General features: G+C 61.3%; 1 protein-coding gene across 11 annotated transcripts in view; it reads left to right on the top strand.

The window, feature by feature from the left end:
* Window positions 1-14,930, top strand: part of CAMK2B (calcium/calmodulin dependent protein kinase II beta) — a 108,079-nt gene extending 93,149 nt beyond the window's left edge. For 6 of the 11 annotated variants that reach the window (XM_030932106.1, XM_030932105.1, XM_030932103.1 and 3 more), the window contains 10 exons: window positions 112-183; window positions 1,722-1,766; window positions 3,515-3,563; window positions 5,049-5,162; window positions 5,627-5,755; window positions 7,573-7,701; window positions 13,318-13,393; window positions 13,510-13,604; window positions 13,920-14,154; window positions 14,701-14,930. In XM_030932106.1, the coding sequence (XP_030787966.1) occupies window positions 112-183; window positions 1,722-1,766; window positions 3,515-3,563; window positions 5,049-5,162; window positions 5,627-5,755; window positions 7,573-7,701; window positions 13,318-13,393; window positions 13,510-13,604; window positions 13,920-14,152 (942 nt within the window). In that variant the 3' untranslated portion in view covers window positions 14,153-14,154; window positions 14,701-14,930. The remainder of the gene's footprint in view (window positions 1-111; window positions 184-1,721; window positions 1,767-3,514; window positions 3,564-5,048; window positions 5,163-5,626; window positions 5,756-7,572; window positions 7,702-13,317; window positions 13,394-13,509; window positions 13,605-13,919; window positions 14,155-14,700) is intronic. The other 5 variants (XM_030932113.1, XM_030932111.1, XM_030932109.1 and 2 more) reach the window with 2 other exon arrangements.

Raw genomic sequence — 14,930 nt, 5'->3', positions numbered from 1 at the left:
GGGCTCCTACTCTGGTGTCCCCCTCCCCCCATGCCCTGGCAGACACGGGATGGGGAATTGGCGAGTGAGGGGCTTCTCCCGCCTAAGGGTTCCTCTTCCCTCTCTCCACAGCCCCAGACGAATAGCACCAAAAACAGTGCAGCCGCCACCAGCCCCAAAGGGACGCTTCCTCCTGCCGCCCTGGTACTGAGCTCCTCAAACTCTGCCTCTCAGCCCCTCCTACGCCCCTGGCTGTGTGATTGCTGCTGGTCAGAGGGGGCCTGGTGAAGGTGGGGTCTGGCCCCGCCTGGCCTGTCTGACAGCACTCGCATGGCCCCCGCCCCTCATCCCTCACCAGTGGTGAAGTGGAGAGAAGAGGCCACTGTTGCAGGAGGCTCCACTTCAGACAGTTTTAGGGCTGCTCTGGGGAGCCCCTGACTGAGACCCACAGATGTTGGGGTACAGGGGAGAGGCCCAGCCTCCCACCCATGTTGACTTGTGGATGTCTCTCCAGGAGTGTTCAGGATGTCACTGAGGCAGAGGACACCCTCTCCCCGCCAGGACCCCACCCTTAGCTTCTCCACCATCCTCAACAGGCTGACCCACAGACCACTCCCAGGGTCTGGCTTGGTGGGGCTGGGCCAGGCTCTGCAGGGGGAACAGCCCGTAGTGGCACATTCCATGGCCCGTGGGGAGACGGGGCCACAGTGGTGCAGTAGAGAGGTGTCTAGGCCAGGGGCATCCAAGGAGGGGGCTTGCCGTCACGTCTGTGTTCCCTCAGGAGCTAGCATACCCGTGCTGCTCTGTGGCTGCCTGAGAGGCAGGACTTAGGGGCTCCCTGCTGGGGAGGGGAGGGGTCCCCACCATGCTCCGCTCTGACTGCGCCTCTCAGTGCCCCTTGCCCTGGGGGCTCCTACAGGTGAACCCTACAGCAGTACTCCCGAGGATGTAAAGTTGTGGCTGGTGGGTGCCGGCCTTCCTGCTGGGGCACTGTGCTGTGTCCCCTCAGCTGTCCTAAGAGCTTTGGGGCTTGCTGGCCCATAGGTCCCCACATTTGCTGGAAGCAGGTTTGGTGTCCCCTGAGAACCCCAGGCCAGGCTTCGGGAGCCAGCCCCAGACCACCCACGGGAATACTGCGTTTGCCAAATGGCCACCCTGAGACCCAGGAGAGGAGAGCGGTCCTGGGAGGGGCGAGCTGCTCAGAGCAGCCAGGCCATGGCTGGAGGGTGGCCTGGTGCCAGCCTACCTAAGGCCTTCGAGCGGCCAGGGTGGCCCACGTGCCAGCCTCACAGCCAGCCCCATCTCGGACCCTGTCCATCCCATGTGCCACCCCCACCCCCATGACATCTTCAGACCTGTGCCCCCCACCACGCTGGGGCACGGGTTCAAGCAGCAAAGGGTGGGGAGACCTCCCCAAGGCCGAGCCTGGCTTCTCTGGCTCCCACACACATTGTGCAGCTTGTCGGGGCCCCACGCAGTCCATCTCCTGCCCTGGACAGCAGCACCTCCGCCAGCCTGGACAAAGCTCCTGTCCATTCCATCCCTGCCGTCTGACCCAGGCTCCTCCCGCAGCTGCTCCACGCCGCCTCCATCCCTGTCCCCCACTCTGCTCTGCACTTCTTTCTCGCGGGCTCTGGCCACCCGTGCCTCCTCTGCCTCCCTGTTCCCCTCCTGGTGGTCTCTGCTTCCTCCTCTTCTCACTTCCCTCTCTTTCCTTCTTCTGTGTCTTCCTTCTTCTGTAGGAGCCTCAAACCACCGTCATCCATAACCCAGTGGACGGGATTAAGGTACTGCCCCCCTTTCCTCCTCCCACTTTCCCCAGGCAGGAGGCTCCAGGCCAGGAAAGAAGTCTGGGGCAGCATCTGTGCCCGAGTGGAGGGCAGATGTCCCATGGCCCTGGCCGCCCCTCCCCACAGCACAGCAGGGCCCCAGTCCATCTTTGTGGGCAACAACAGGACAGACTGGTTCAGGCCCCAGGCTTGCCACTGGAGGTGCTTGGCACAGTTGCGCCCAGTCCCCATGTGGCCGACACTCTCAGACCGGGGCTCCGCGTGTCCCACCTACCGCAGGCGGTAGGGCTTCCTGAGGTCTGGAGCGGGGCCTGCATCTCAGGAGCTGTGTCCTGGACCCTCCTGGCTGTCCTCCACCCCACCTCCCTCATGCGGCCCCCAGTGCTTCCTGCTGAGCAGACCCTCCCTCCTCTGCTCCCCTCTCTGCTCTGGCCATCAGCTCCCATCACATTGACATCATCACTCTGGGGCCAGGGAAGGGGCTGGCTCTCTGGGGTGGTGGGAGGGATGGGGCCAGCAGCCAAGCCATTTCCAGGACTTCCAAAACAGCGCCGCTACACCCAACACAGCCCTCCAGCCCAGCTGCCACCTAGGCCTGGGCTCCTTACAGAGCCCCCAGAGTGCCTCTGTGGGGACCCCCACTTCCTTCTGGCCAGTGCCACCACCCAGCCCATCATCAGAAGACATCTTTCTCCATGGCAGGGACCAAGGGGCACCCATGGTGCTAGGCCAGGACCTGGGTGTTCTCCCCACCTGGCAGCTGGGGATGGGTGCCCCATGTGTGTCTGGGGTGGGTCATGTTCTCTGCAGGACCCCTAAACAACCTTCTGGGCTGTGGTGAACTCTGACCCTGCACCTAAAGACCCGTAGTTCTGGTCTAGGGCCCCCGAGCAGTGTCCAGGCAGTGTCCAGACCAGGGGGCGGACCCCCAGGGACCTCGTGAGATGTTTCCTCTGAGGAGCAGAGCAGGCCTCCTGGGGAGCTGGGGGATGGTCTTTTGAAGGGCAGCAGCCCTGGAGCAGGGTGGGAGAGACTGGGCCACCTCTGCCCTCTAAGGCCACCTGAGAGGTGAGGCCGGGGCCTGGCTGTACATCCAGTCCCGGATGGGCAGGTGCCCTGAGGGAATGTGGGTGGCAGGAGTGCTCTGCCTGGGGCCAGGCCAAGGTTCCTGGAGCCCTGTGCGGATCTGCAGAGCTACTGGGAACTCCTCACCCTGTATTTTGGATGACAGCGGCTGCTGCTTCATCGGAACCAGCCAGTCCCATTGTGTTTTACGTCTTGGAATTTCAAAAAGCCCGTTTTCCTCTCTTGTTAAAGAGTCGGCTGAGCATACCAGTCTATGTGCCAGGCTCATCTTGCTGGGAGAATTGGAGCCCTCATGTGTTGGGGATGCAGGGTGGCCACAGCACTAGGGTGGCAGGGCCAGCCTCGGACTCCGTGCCAGCCTGTGCCGGCTGCCATGAGAATGCGCCCTGGTGAGGGGCACCCTCCCAGGGACCAGCACAGAACTGGGTGTCTTCTCCGGTCACTGCCGCATGAGGTCCACAGAGCTGGGGCACTGCAGCCGCCAGAGGGCATGTCCCCTGAGCCCCTGACCTTTAAGCCCGGTCAAAGCAGCTGGGGCAGAGGTCAGCCTCAGAGCCTAGGCTGGTCCTGATGCAGGCCCAGCCCTGTCCACCTGCCCTCGGCCACGTCCCACCTGTGCTTGGCTGCATCCTGACCTACTGCCTCCCGTGTTTCCTCAGGAGTCTTCTGACAGTGCCAACACCACCATAGAGGATGAAGACGCTAAAGGTACCTGCACTTGCGTCCTTGTCCCACAGCGGCCTTGGCACTGCTGGGCTGCTCTTTGAGGCGGGTGGGACTTGTGCAGGGTCAGCTCTCCTGCGATGCCTGGTGTGTGCATGTGTTGGGGGGCTCGGGGGCCGTGTAGCTGCAATCCCACCCCAAGCTTGGGTGTCAGGCCTGCCCAGAGAGTGGGAAGTGTGGCAGAGATGACTGGCAGCCGGGCAGTCTCAGTCACCGCATCCAAGTGAGGAAGCCACGGCTTTGCGCAGAGGCAGGTTCTCCACACCAGGACCCTCACGGGGAAATAGGTTCATGGGTAGAACTTTTTCCAAGATTCTGTCTTTGTCTTAAAGCTCCTTAAGCTTGCATTTCTGTCCAGCGTGCACTTGCCAAGTGGCCGGGCAGCTGGGTGGGTGCTTCCGTGTTTGCCTTTGCTGAACCAGGAGTGGCCTCCTGCGGTGGGTTTCTGCACCACAGATTCCAGGGCCCCCTTCCTTGCTCACCCAGGCCAATGTCTTGTGTGTTCCCCAAGAGGTCCCCAGGGCACCCGGCACTGGGGCAAGTTCCATGGAGTCCGCTGCCTCCAGACCACCCATGTGGGGCCTCCTGACCCTCATCACTCACACGGTCACCTAATAAGCCCTACGCTGTTCTTAGGGCTGCCCCAGTGCCCGACAAGGGTCAGCCACTCTGCCAGTTTAGGGGAGAAAACTTCTCACCTGTCCAAAGCGTAGCCTTGCTCCTGCCCACGCTGTCCAGCTGTGACACTGTCCCTGAGCAGAGATGAGCACAGGACCTTGGGCCCTGGATGCCACAGAGTGGGTGTGTGATTCCCTGCAGTCTGGAACAGGCCCCAAAGGCAACAGCATGGAAGCTGTCCAGAGGTTCTGCCATCACCCTCAGCCCGGTGGGGCACTGAGCAGTGAGGGAGGGGACCTGGGAGGGGGGCCCAGCCTGGATCCTGCAGGGGAGAAGAGAAGACACCCCGAAGCAGCAGTCGTGGCTCAGATCTGAACCCAAGCAGCCTCTTGAGGTGGAGGCAGACACCCCCCACCCCACCTGGTGCAGAAAGAAGCCTTGCCAGGCTGCCCTGAGGCTGGTACAGAGTCCAGGCAGGCCCAGTGGCCATCATGCCCCTATGATAATTGTCACTCTCCCTCCGTGGGCCTGGCCTCTGCTGGCTCTGGCCAGGAGTGGTCACAGCACTAGGGTGGCCTCTGACTCCACGCCAGCCTGCACTGGCCTGTGCTGCCCTGGCCTCTGCTGGCTCTGGCACTGGCCCCGTGTTGGCTCCTTCAGCCTTCACATAACTGCTGCAGCCACCACAGGCTCAGGACCCCCATAGGGTGGCCACCCCACCTCCACCCCAGGAGCCCCAGGTATCCAGCTGTCACCCCCTTCCTCCCTCCTGGCCTCCCCCGTCCTTCTCCAGTTGCATTCTTTGCCTGCGGGCGCCCCACCCACCTGCCTGCCTCACCTGTTCCGCCTCAGCCCCCAGGGTCCCTGACATCCTGAGCTCAGTGAGGAGGGGCTCGGGAGCCCCAGAAGCCGAGGGGCCCCTGCCCTGCCCATCTCCAGCTCCCTTTAGCCCCCTGCCAGCCCCATGTAAGTAGCCTGGGCCCTGCTGCTGTGGGGGTCATGTTGGAGGGCTGGTAACCCCCTAGAGGGGCCGCTCCAGAGCCAAGGGCAAGCTGAGCATGGACCCTGGCTCCAGCCTCATCACCCCACAACCCCTCACTGGGGCTTCCCAGGGCGGCCGAAGCCCGTCGAGCCTCACCTCTTTGTGAGGTAGGCCCTGGACCCCTTTCCTGCTCAAAGCCACTGGGCAGGATAGGAGGCCCCGCAGGCTCAGGCCTCAATTCCAGTCTTCAGGGTTGGCACAGGCCTCACTCCACCTCAGCTTGCGGGAGCGGGGAGGTCCTTGCTATTGAGGCAGGCTCTGATTCGGGGCCTGACCCCAAGGCCCAAGGGGTCTGGAACATGGGACCCCTACCACTGACCTCCTCCGCCTTGCCGCCTCCTCGTATGTCTGTCTGCCTCATGTTCACATCTCATCTGTTCCACCCCAGCCCCCAGGATCTCTGACATCCTGAACTCTGTGAGAAGGGGCTCAGGAACCCCAGAAGCCGAGGGCCCTCTCTCAGCGGGGCCCCTACCCTGCCTGTCTCCGGCTCTCCTAGGCCCCCTACCCTCCCCGTGTAAGTAGTGGCCCCAGGCCTGCCGCCTCTGCTGCCGGACAGCTCCCTGCGAATGGCTGGCACTCAGCAGCTTCCCACCTGCGTGCACGGCCCAGCTACCCTGCCCCGGCGCCGCAGCCTGGCGTCCTGCCCTGGTGGGGCTTCCCGTGGGCTCCCACCCTAACCAGCAGGGCAGCTCCTGGCTTCTCCCTTAAGGGCCCAGCCCCCTACACGGTTCCTGCTCCCACTGCTATTCCCCGCTCGCTGTCCAGCCCCAGGCCCCTCCCAAAAGGGTCTGTCTGGCCCCTCTGAGGCCCCCCATGTCCCTAGACTCTCTCTGCTCATCACTGTCCCAGCTGCAGACTTCACACCCACCCAGGGGCCCTGCCCATGGTGCCCAGGAGCTGCACTCAGGGCCACCCTGGTTCCTGATGTGACCCCAACCCCTGAGTGCCCTTCCTCAGTCTAGGGGGCTGAGGAAGGTGCCAGAACTAAAACCCCGGCCAGGGTCCCTGGAGCTCACCAATAAGGGGATATTATGGAGAATCATAAGCCTGGACTCCGCTGACCTGGGCTGTCCTCATGGGGCCAGGCCAGGCCAGGCCTTCTCTGTACCGCCCGTGACTCCCGCCTCTCCCTGTAACCCTGTCCAGTGTTCCTCAAGGGCCACTTACCTGACAGCTTCTTGCTGGCCAGCAGCCTCTCCCTGGAGTGTGCCCTCTGCCCACAGCAGCTTCAGCCCATGCCACCCGACAGCCAGAGCATCTACCCTTCACTCCTGCAGCCTCCTCTTCACGCACCACGCTGTCCCCAGCAGCACCCTCTGTCCTGTCTCCCTCTGTCCCCCCATATCCCCCTTGGTCACCCTACAACCTCTCTACCCGCTTTGGTCCCCCTAAGTTCACCCTCTATCCCTACACCCCCCTCTGTCCCCCAAATTCCCCTGTTTCCCTCATGTTTCTGTATTCCTCCCCAAACTCTGCTCTGTCCCTCACATTCTCCCTCTCTCCCCCACACCCGCTTCTGTCTGCCACACCCCTTTCTGTCCCCCACATCCCCCACTGTCCCCACACACCCTCCTCTGTCACCCACACACCCCTCTGTCCCCCACACCCTTCTGTGTCCCCCACATACCCCTCTGTCCCCCACAACCCTTCTGTCCCCCACACCTTCCTCTGTCCCCCACATCCCCGTGTCCCCCACACTCTCCCTCTGTCCCCCATATCCCCTCTGTCTCCCATACCCCCGTCTGTCCCCCACATCCTCCTCTGCCCCCACACTCTCCCTGTGTCCCCCACACCCCCTTCTGTCCCCCACATCCCCCTCTGTCCTCCACATCCCCCTCTGTCCTCCACACTCTCCGTCCCACACCTTCCTCTGTCCCCCACACCCACCTTGGTCCCCTCACACACACCCGTACCCCACACCCCCTTCTGTCCCCCACACCCTTCTGTCTTCCACACCCCCCTCTGTCCCCCACACCCCCTCTGTCCCCCATACCCACCTTGGTCCCTTCATGCACCCCCATCCCCAGCACCCCCCTCTGTCCCCCCACGTTCCCCTTTGTCCCCCAAGTCTCCTCCATTTCCCTCTCTGTCCCCCAAGCTCCCCTCTGTCCCCCACATCCCCTTCTGTCCCCTGTATCCGCTCTGTTGGCCCAGGTCCACCCTCTTCCCCCCACATCTCCCCATCCTCCCTCCGTCCCCTCTCCCCTCATGCCCCACCCCCACGTCTCACTCTGTGCCCCTCAATCTCTGGCTTGGCTGATTGCCCATGGTTTCTGTCCTGCGTGCCCCCCGTGCCTGCCTTGTGTTCACGTCTTGTCTGTTCCGCCCCAGCCCCGAGGATCTCTGACATCCTGAACTCTGTGAGGAGGGGCTCAGGGACCCCAGAAGCCGAGGGCCCCTTACCAGTGGGGCCCCCGCCCTGCCCATCTCCGACTATCCCTGGCCCCCTGCCCACCCCGTGTAAGTAGCACCTTGAGTGGCCCTGGCAGCGGCTGCCCGGAGGGGCTCGGGGAGTGCGAGCCTGGCAGTGGTGCTCTGGGAAGGGCCAGCTTACGGGGGAGGGCGGGGGCACAGGATCCCTCTGCTGGGCCCCCGGGAATTGCTTTGACGCACATGCAGGTGCCGTTGGGTCTGAGAAAATGGAGGTTATGGTTATGAAGTGTGTATGACACAAGTGTGTAGGAAGAGCGTCTGAAAGAGCAGGTTTGTCACCGACCCCAAAACTTGTGACCCTGAGTTCCACAGCCTTCTCCTGATGGGAGGGGAATGGGCAGCAGAGGGTCTGTGCGTGTGGCAAGGGCTGGCACACCAGGAGCTGCTGGCTTGGGTCGAGGCAGACCTGCTGGGCAGGGACAGAAAAGTGTCACTGAGATGCTCTAGCATTAGAGCTGTCCAAGTCCAGACAGCAGGGAGCAGGTGGGGATCGGGAGGCGCGGATCTGGGGGGCAGCTGGGGCCAGGCTGAAACAGAGTGGGCGGGACGGGAAGCCCAGGCTGGGCCACCTCCCGGTCTGTCTGCCGACTGCCCACAGTATCGCTTACAGGGATGGATGACATCCCAGGGCTGCCGCCACCCCCACCTGTGGGGAGACACCAGGCTGGGGGTGGTGTGGAGATGCTCTTAGAGAAGAGGCTGCTGGGCCAAGGGCTCGGCATGGCAGGGCAGTGGCTAGGTAAGTACTTGAGGGACAGGTGGGGTCTGAGTGCCCTCATCCCCTCTGCAGGCCGGGCGTGGGGGCTGCTGCAGGTGGCCAGGGGAGAGGGGTGTGGGGAGAGTGAACCCACAAGAGCAGCGGCACGAGGAGGGGGATGCAGCCTGCAGGCTCAAAGGGACACTGGATCCACCCTGGGTGCCCGAGAGGGCAGGGGGCAGCCCCTGGAGGGGCACTCACCCTCAGAGCGTTCTGTGGTCAGGTGAGGACTCCCAGTGGGGGTTGATGGAGGGGATCAGAGGCAAGCAGCTGAGGGGAAAGACTAGGTTCTTGATGGTGATAGGGTCGGGGTGCCTGGGCGACCGAACTCAAGGAGGGAGGCATGGGGAAGGGCCGCCGTGCAGCTGGGGCGGGTGCACAGCAGAGCCTCTTGGAGTGGTCAGAATCCCCCCCACACCCGCCACTTCTACAGCAGCTCATCTGATTTAAGGGGCTTGCTGCCCTTGCAGAAGTGGAGGGGTGTGCCCAGAGGAGCCTGCCTGGAAGGTCACCCCATCAGGTTAGCATGACCCCAGCCCAGGGCTGCAGCCTGCTCTCAAGGTCTGTGCAGTAGCTGGAGTGAGTCCTCTGAGGACAGGGCCCAGGGTGGGTACGAAGTGGCCAACTCGGGGCTTGGTGCCCAGGCTCACCTTCAGAGGCCACAGCACAGACCTGCCCCTCCAGAGTCTGCCCTGAGCTTGGCTGAGGAGGTGGGGGTTGCAGGAAGGAGCTGTGAGCAGGGTAGGATGGAGATTCGTGTGGCCCTCCTGGGAGGGGCTGGGCAGGGCTGGGAGAGGGGTGGGTGAGACGTTCCGGGAACTCAGGGAGGGGAAGAGCCTGGGTACCACCCTGAGGGCACCTGGGCCCAGGCAGCAGGTGGCCAGCTTTGGGCCATCCTACAGGCCAATCGTGAGCCCCCTCCCTTCTCCGGAAGGCACCCACCAGCTGTGTAAATAGGGCAGCTGCCCACGGCCCGCCTCAGACCCTGTCTCCTCCCGACCCATGCTCTCTAATCGTGGATTATACGCAATCCAGCCTGATCCCTGGGCAGCTGCCCTCCCTCCTGCAGCCACCTCTGGCTCTGAGAGATGGGACTTGGGGCCAGCCTGGGGTCCCAGGAGTCCAGGCCAGGATGAGAACCTGCTCTGACCCCACCTGGATGCACTGGGCCTGCCTGGACCTGTCGCATCACCCCAAGAGAGCCACAGGCAATGCAAGGCTCCTGTTTGCATCAGGGCACCTGGAAGGCCTGACTTGCAGAGGCTCGTGGCTCAGGCAGACCCCTCCAAGCCCAGACCCTGCCCACCGCCTCCCCTTTGTCCCTGGAACTGCCAGGGCAGATTGTCCTCAGCCAGCAGGCTTCCTCACCTAGGCACCCCTTTATGTTGGGCACCCCTCCCTCCCCTCCATCAGGGATCATGCCCTTTTTCAGGGGCCCGGGTATCAAGGACACAAAAGCACCCATGTGCTATGTGGGGAGGCGGAGTGGGGGCTGGGTCAAGCTGGGGTCTGGGCAGCACCATTCCGCAGGGCAGGGTCAACTTATTCTTCCCGTCTGTGGAATGGATGGGTGGGTCTCACACAGACCTGCTTCCCATACTTCCTCATGGTTACCACTCTTGAATGGAACTCTGACCATGCATATCCTCTTCTGTTTACTTTATGCTTTCTCTTCCCACCAACTCCCACTTTAATTACAATTTGTTTAAAAGCACTGCATATTACTTCATTAAATGGAAGATTAGTTTCACTTACCACTAGTGTAAGGTGACTGTAGAACCAAAGCACACTGGAAACCAAATGAGATAATGTCACTCTCTTCTCCATTCCAGCTGCGTGCTGCTATGCCTGAGAACCGCTGTGGAGTGGGAGGGGCAGCTCTCTCTGTCCATTAGAAAGGGGAGTTAACTAAGTGACAGGAGGTGTTTGGGACCTGTGGACACCAGATTTCTCTCTTGATGCAAGGAGGGCAGAGCCACGCAACCTGGTGGGGTCTGACTTAGGGGCTGCTGGAAGGACTGGCTACAGGTGAAAGAGAGGTCAGACCTGAAGCTTGGGGCCATCTCCAGGAAAGGACAGGTGAAAGTGGGAGCATGAGGCAGGGGAGAGGCAGGTGCCAGGTAGAGGGTGGAGAGGAGGCAGGAACATAGCAGCTGGGGTGGGGACGGGCCCTCAAGTGTCATATGCTACTGTCCTGGGGCCCAGGGGCAAGGACAGGAACAGCCACAGCATGTGTTAGGACAGAGCCCTGTGCCTTCCTAGAGTTGGGCAGGTGGAATGGGGCCAGGAATGGGACTCGTGGTGGCTGCAGCAGGAGCTGGAGGGGAAGGGGCTTCTGGATCCTGCAGCCCACCTTCCTAGAGGCCAGCTTTCCAGGGTCTGCCAGGTGGGTGGGCTTCTATAGCAAGACTGCCCTGAGGACCATCCATGACATGGTGTAGATGAAAGTTAGGCAAGAAAGGGAGACAGGCTGGCAGCAGAAGTGCAGCTGGGTCAGGAGCAAGGGACTTTCCAGATAGGGACAACCCACGAGTGCACATGTGCCCATGCCACACAACACAGGCACACATGACACGTGCACACTCACAAGCACTGTGCACACATGCACACACAGGTGCTCGTGCATATGTATGAGCTTCACCTATACACATTCACACACACACCGTCCTGCTCATGTGCATGTTTCCATACATGCACGTGAATGCACAATCAAATGTGTACACACATGCATGTGACCACATGCATGTGACCACATGCATGAACATGTGTGCACCCCACTCCTCAGGTGCCATCGGGCTCCTCCTGCTGTCACTGTGCAGCAGGGGACATGAGGCCCCAGCGTAGACAGGTGCAGCACAGGTGTTCCCAGGCAGCGCCACACGCACATGCATGAGCACACCTGGGCATGCCGCGCCTTCGTGGACTCAGTCCACCTGCCAGGTGGGCTCCCTGGTGGGGTGAGCTCCCAGAGGCCTGGCGGGAGAGATAAAGGCAACCCCATCACAGGGCATGCCTAGAATTCCCTCTTCTGGCTGGGCACGGTGGCTCACACCTGTAATCCCAGCACTTTGGGAGGCCGAGATGGGCGGATCACTTGAGGTCAGGAGTTTGAGACCAGCCTGGCAAACATGGTGAAACCTCATCTCTACTAAAAATACACACACAAAACAAATTAGCCGGGCATGGTGGTGCACACCTGTAGTCCCAGCTACTCAGGAGGCTGAGGCAGGAGAATCGCTTGAACCTGGGAGGCAGAGACTGCAGTGAGCCAAGATCACACCACTGCACTCCAGCCTGGGTGACAGAGTGAGACTCCATCTCAAAAAAAAAAAAAAAAAAAAGAATTCCCTCCTCTGAGAGTTTAGACCACAGACAGGTCGCATGTATGTGGCCGTTGGAGGCAGCACTCACAGCTGAAGGGTGGAAACGTCACCACAGGGCCTGCCTTCTTGGTGAAAATGGTGTCCTGCAGGGCGGGCAGCAGTTTGAGGGCAGGTGTCCCAGGTACGGCTTGCAGCAGCCTGAGGGTCACAGAGCGCAGCGCTGGGAGTCCAGAGACTTCCCGCACAGGGAGAGTTCCCAGGAACCTGCTTCCGGTGCACTTCTGGGGGTTTGAGGTTTTCCGTGGACAAATTACTTTGAGAAACCAGTGTTACTCGTGTGTATAGGTGAGCGTGCATGTGCATGCGTGTTCTGTGTGTGAGTGTGCATGTACGTGCGTGCCTGTGTATATATCCTCGCAGATATGGCTAGGGACCTCACTGAGGACAGTAGTTCTGTCTGAGGAGAGTGAATGAGACAAGATTGAGGAGAACACAGGCATCTTCAAGCTACATGTGCAGTGCTTTATTTCTTTAAAATGTGTCTAAAGTGAATAGGAAAATGTTAAGATGTGAATCCGTAGAGTGTGGGTTCTATTATTCTCTCCACATCCTCCATACATTTAAAATCTTTTACAATGAAAATAAGCTGTAGTTAAAGCAGCAACGGGGGCTGCCAGTGAGCGCCCCAGAGGCCAGTGAGGACCAGCATGGCTGGGGGGCCTGTTGGAATCCAAGGGGAGTGGGCAGGAACTGCAGGCAGGCATCCGGAAGAAGCCTGGGCATGGGGGTGTGGGGCAACGGGGGTGTGGGCAGGGGTAGCATGTGGGCCTCAGACTGCAAGCAGGTGAAGCCAGCAGGATGCGGCTCCTATGAGAAAAGCGGGGAAGAAGAGACCATGCCTGCTCTTCCTGCTGCTGGGACAACCCGGGTCATCGCCCCCCCGGGGAACCCTGTAACCCGCGCCACTGCCTGGCCGCCCCCTGCTGCTTCCTCCTCCCCGGCCTCCACGTGGCCTTGCTGATGGCTCCTTCTTCCAGGCAGGTCTCTGCCTTCTCGCCTGGTGCCTGCACTCGGTAGCCCCCTCACCAGAGCTGCTGGGTGAAGGAGGCACTAAGAACCCAAGGCTCGGGAGGAGGGTGGGGCCGGGAAGCTGCAGGGAAGCACAGGGCCAGGCCTGGTGGGCCCCGGGCCTGGCTCACTGGAGGGCAGGAGGGAGACTGGCAGACAGCTCGTGGGGCCAGGAGGTGACCTCCAAGTGGATTGTGGAAGGGTTTTTTTTTTTCCTCTTTCTGCATTTTCCAGACATTTTGTAATGTGGATAGAATATTTCTGTCCTTCAAAAATATTTTAGTTAAGAAAAATAAGATGGAAGCTGTTGCACTTGGAAATGAGGAAGCCACTGGTGATAGAGGGGGGCGGGCGAGAGGATCGCTTCTGCGAGTAGCGGCAGAAACACGGTGTGGATGCAGCTCGTGCTCCCCCAGGCCCTCCCCTGGGCTGTGTGGAGGGGTCTGGGGGGAATGGGCCAGCGCCCAGTGGTCACCTGGCCGTGTCTCCCCACAGCCCGGAAGCAAGAGATCATTAAGACCACGGAGCAGCTCATCGAGGCGGTCAACAACGGTGACTTTGAGGCCTACGCGTGAGTCCCCGGGGCTGGGGGGGGGCTGTGCAGGACAAGGATGTGGGACCCTTGGGGGGGGCCTGCTCAGAGTCGGGGGTCCATGGGGCCCCTCCTCACTTGGATTTGGCCCCCAGGAAAATCTGTGACCCAGGACTGACCTCATTTGAGCCTGAAGCACTGGGCAACCTGGTTGAAGGGATGGACTTCCACAGATTCTACTTCGAGAACCGTGAGTGAGGGAGCCCGGGTGGGCATGAGGGTGCGGTGCCCCCAGGAGAGCCTCTCGGCCCCTCCCAGGGACAGCATGGTGGCTGCCTATGGAAGCCCTGTCCTCCCTATGTCCAGGGTTGGCCAGCCACCCCTCCCCCACCAGATACCCAGCCCCCAGAATCCCACTCTTGGAGGGGCCCATGCTGCTCCCAGGAGAGCTGAGCCTCCCCAGTAAGGGGAGCTGAGAGAGGGAAAGGGTTAGGGTGGTGGGGTGGAAGGCGGGCACCAGGGTAGCCACAGTAACCCGAGACCTCCCTCCACCTGCTGTCCACAGTGCTGGCCAAGAACAGCAAGCCGATCCACACGACCATCCTGAACCCGCACGTGCACGTCATCGGAGAGGACGCCGCCTGCATTGCTTACATCCGGCTCACGCAGTACATTGACGGGCAGGGCCGGCCCCGCACCAGCCAGTCTGAGGAGACCCGTGTGTGGCACCGCCGCGACGGCAAGTGGCAGAACGTGCACTTCCACTGCTCGGGCGCGCCTGTGGCCCCGCTGCAGTGAAGGTGAGTGCTCTGTGCTAAGTGACAGCCGGGGCAGAGGGGTGGCAGTGGTGTGAATGTCTGCAGCCCGGGGAGGCAATGGGGAGCAGTGGGGCCTATGGCAGAGCCCATGCCTGGGAAGTCCATCAGCTTTCTTGGTGAGGCCACAGGAATGATGTCGAATTAGGGACCACAGCAGGCTGGGTGTGGCGGGCCTCCCCAGACGACTGGGGAGCTGATGAGGGCCTGAGCAGTCCACACTGGCCAGAGCTGGGTGGGATGCAGGTGGATGGGCCCCAGGCAACACAATCCTGGGCACCATGCCCTGTTTGTGAGGACTGTTAGAACTCCAGATGGGAGTTCTCCAGGTGACGGGTGTGGCGGGCCCAGAGCCCAGAGCCCAGTTTTACAGGGATACTAGTAATTGGGTTGGGCACCTTGAACCCCTCTCCTGAGTGGGCCCTTTTCCGGACTTTAACCCTCTCTGCTGTGCCGCGTGGCAGACAGCAGAGCCTGGGGGTGGACGGGAGAGGGGGCTGCTGAGGAGCTGACCCACCCGCCCCATTTCAGAGCTGCGCCCTGGTTTCGCCGGACAGAGTTGGTGTTTGGAGCCCGACTGCCCTCGGGCACACGGCCCGCCTGTCGCATGTTTGTGTCTGCCTCGTTCCCTCCCCTGGTGCCTGTGTCTGCAGAAAAACAAGACCAGATGTGATTTGTTTAAAAACAAAACAAAACAAAAAAACAAGATGACGACGACAACCACAAAAAAATTGACATCAGATGAAATGAAAAAAAAAAAA

This window comes from Rhinopithecus roxellana, chromosome 6 (genome assembly GCF_007565055.1).
Source record: "Rhinopithecus roxellana isolate Shanxi Qingling chromosome 6, ASM756505v1, whole genome shotgun sequence".
NCBI lineage: Eukaryota > Metazoa > Chordata > Mammalia > Primates > Cercopithecidae > Rhinopithecus > Rhinopithecus roxellana.
This window is presented reverse-complemented; position numbering and strand designations above follow the sequence as displayed.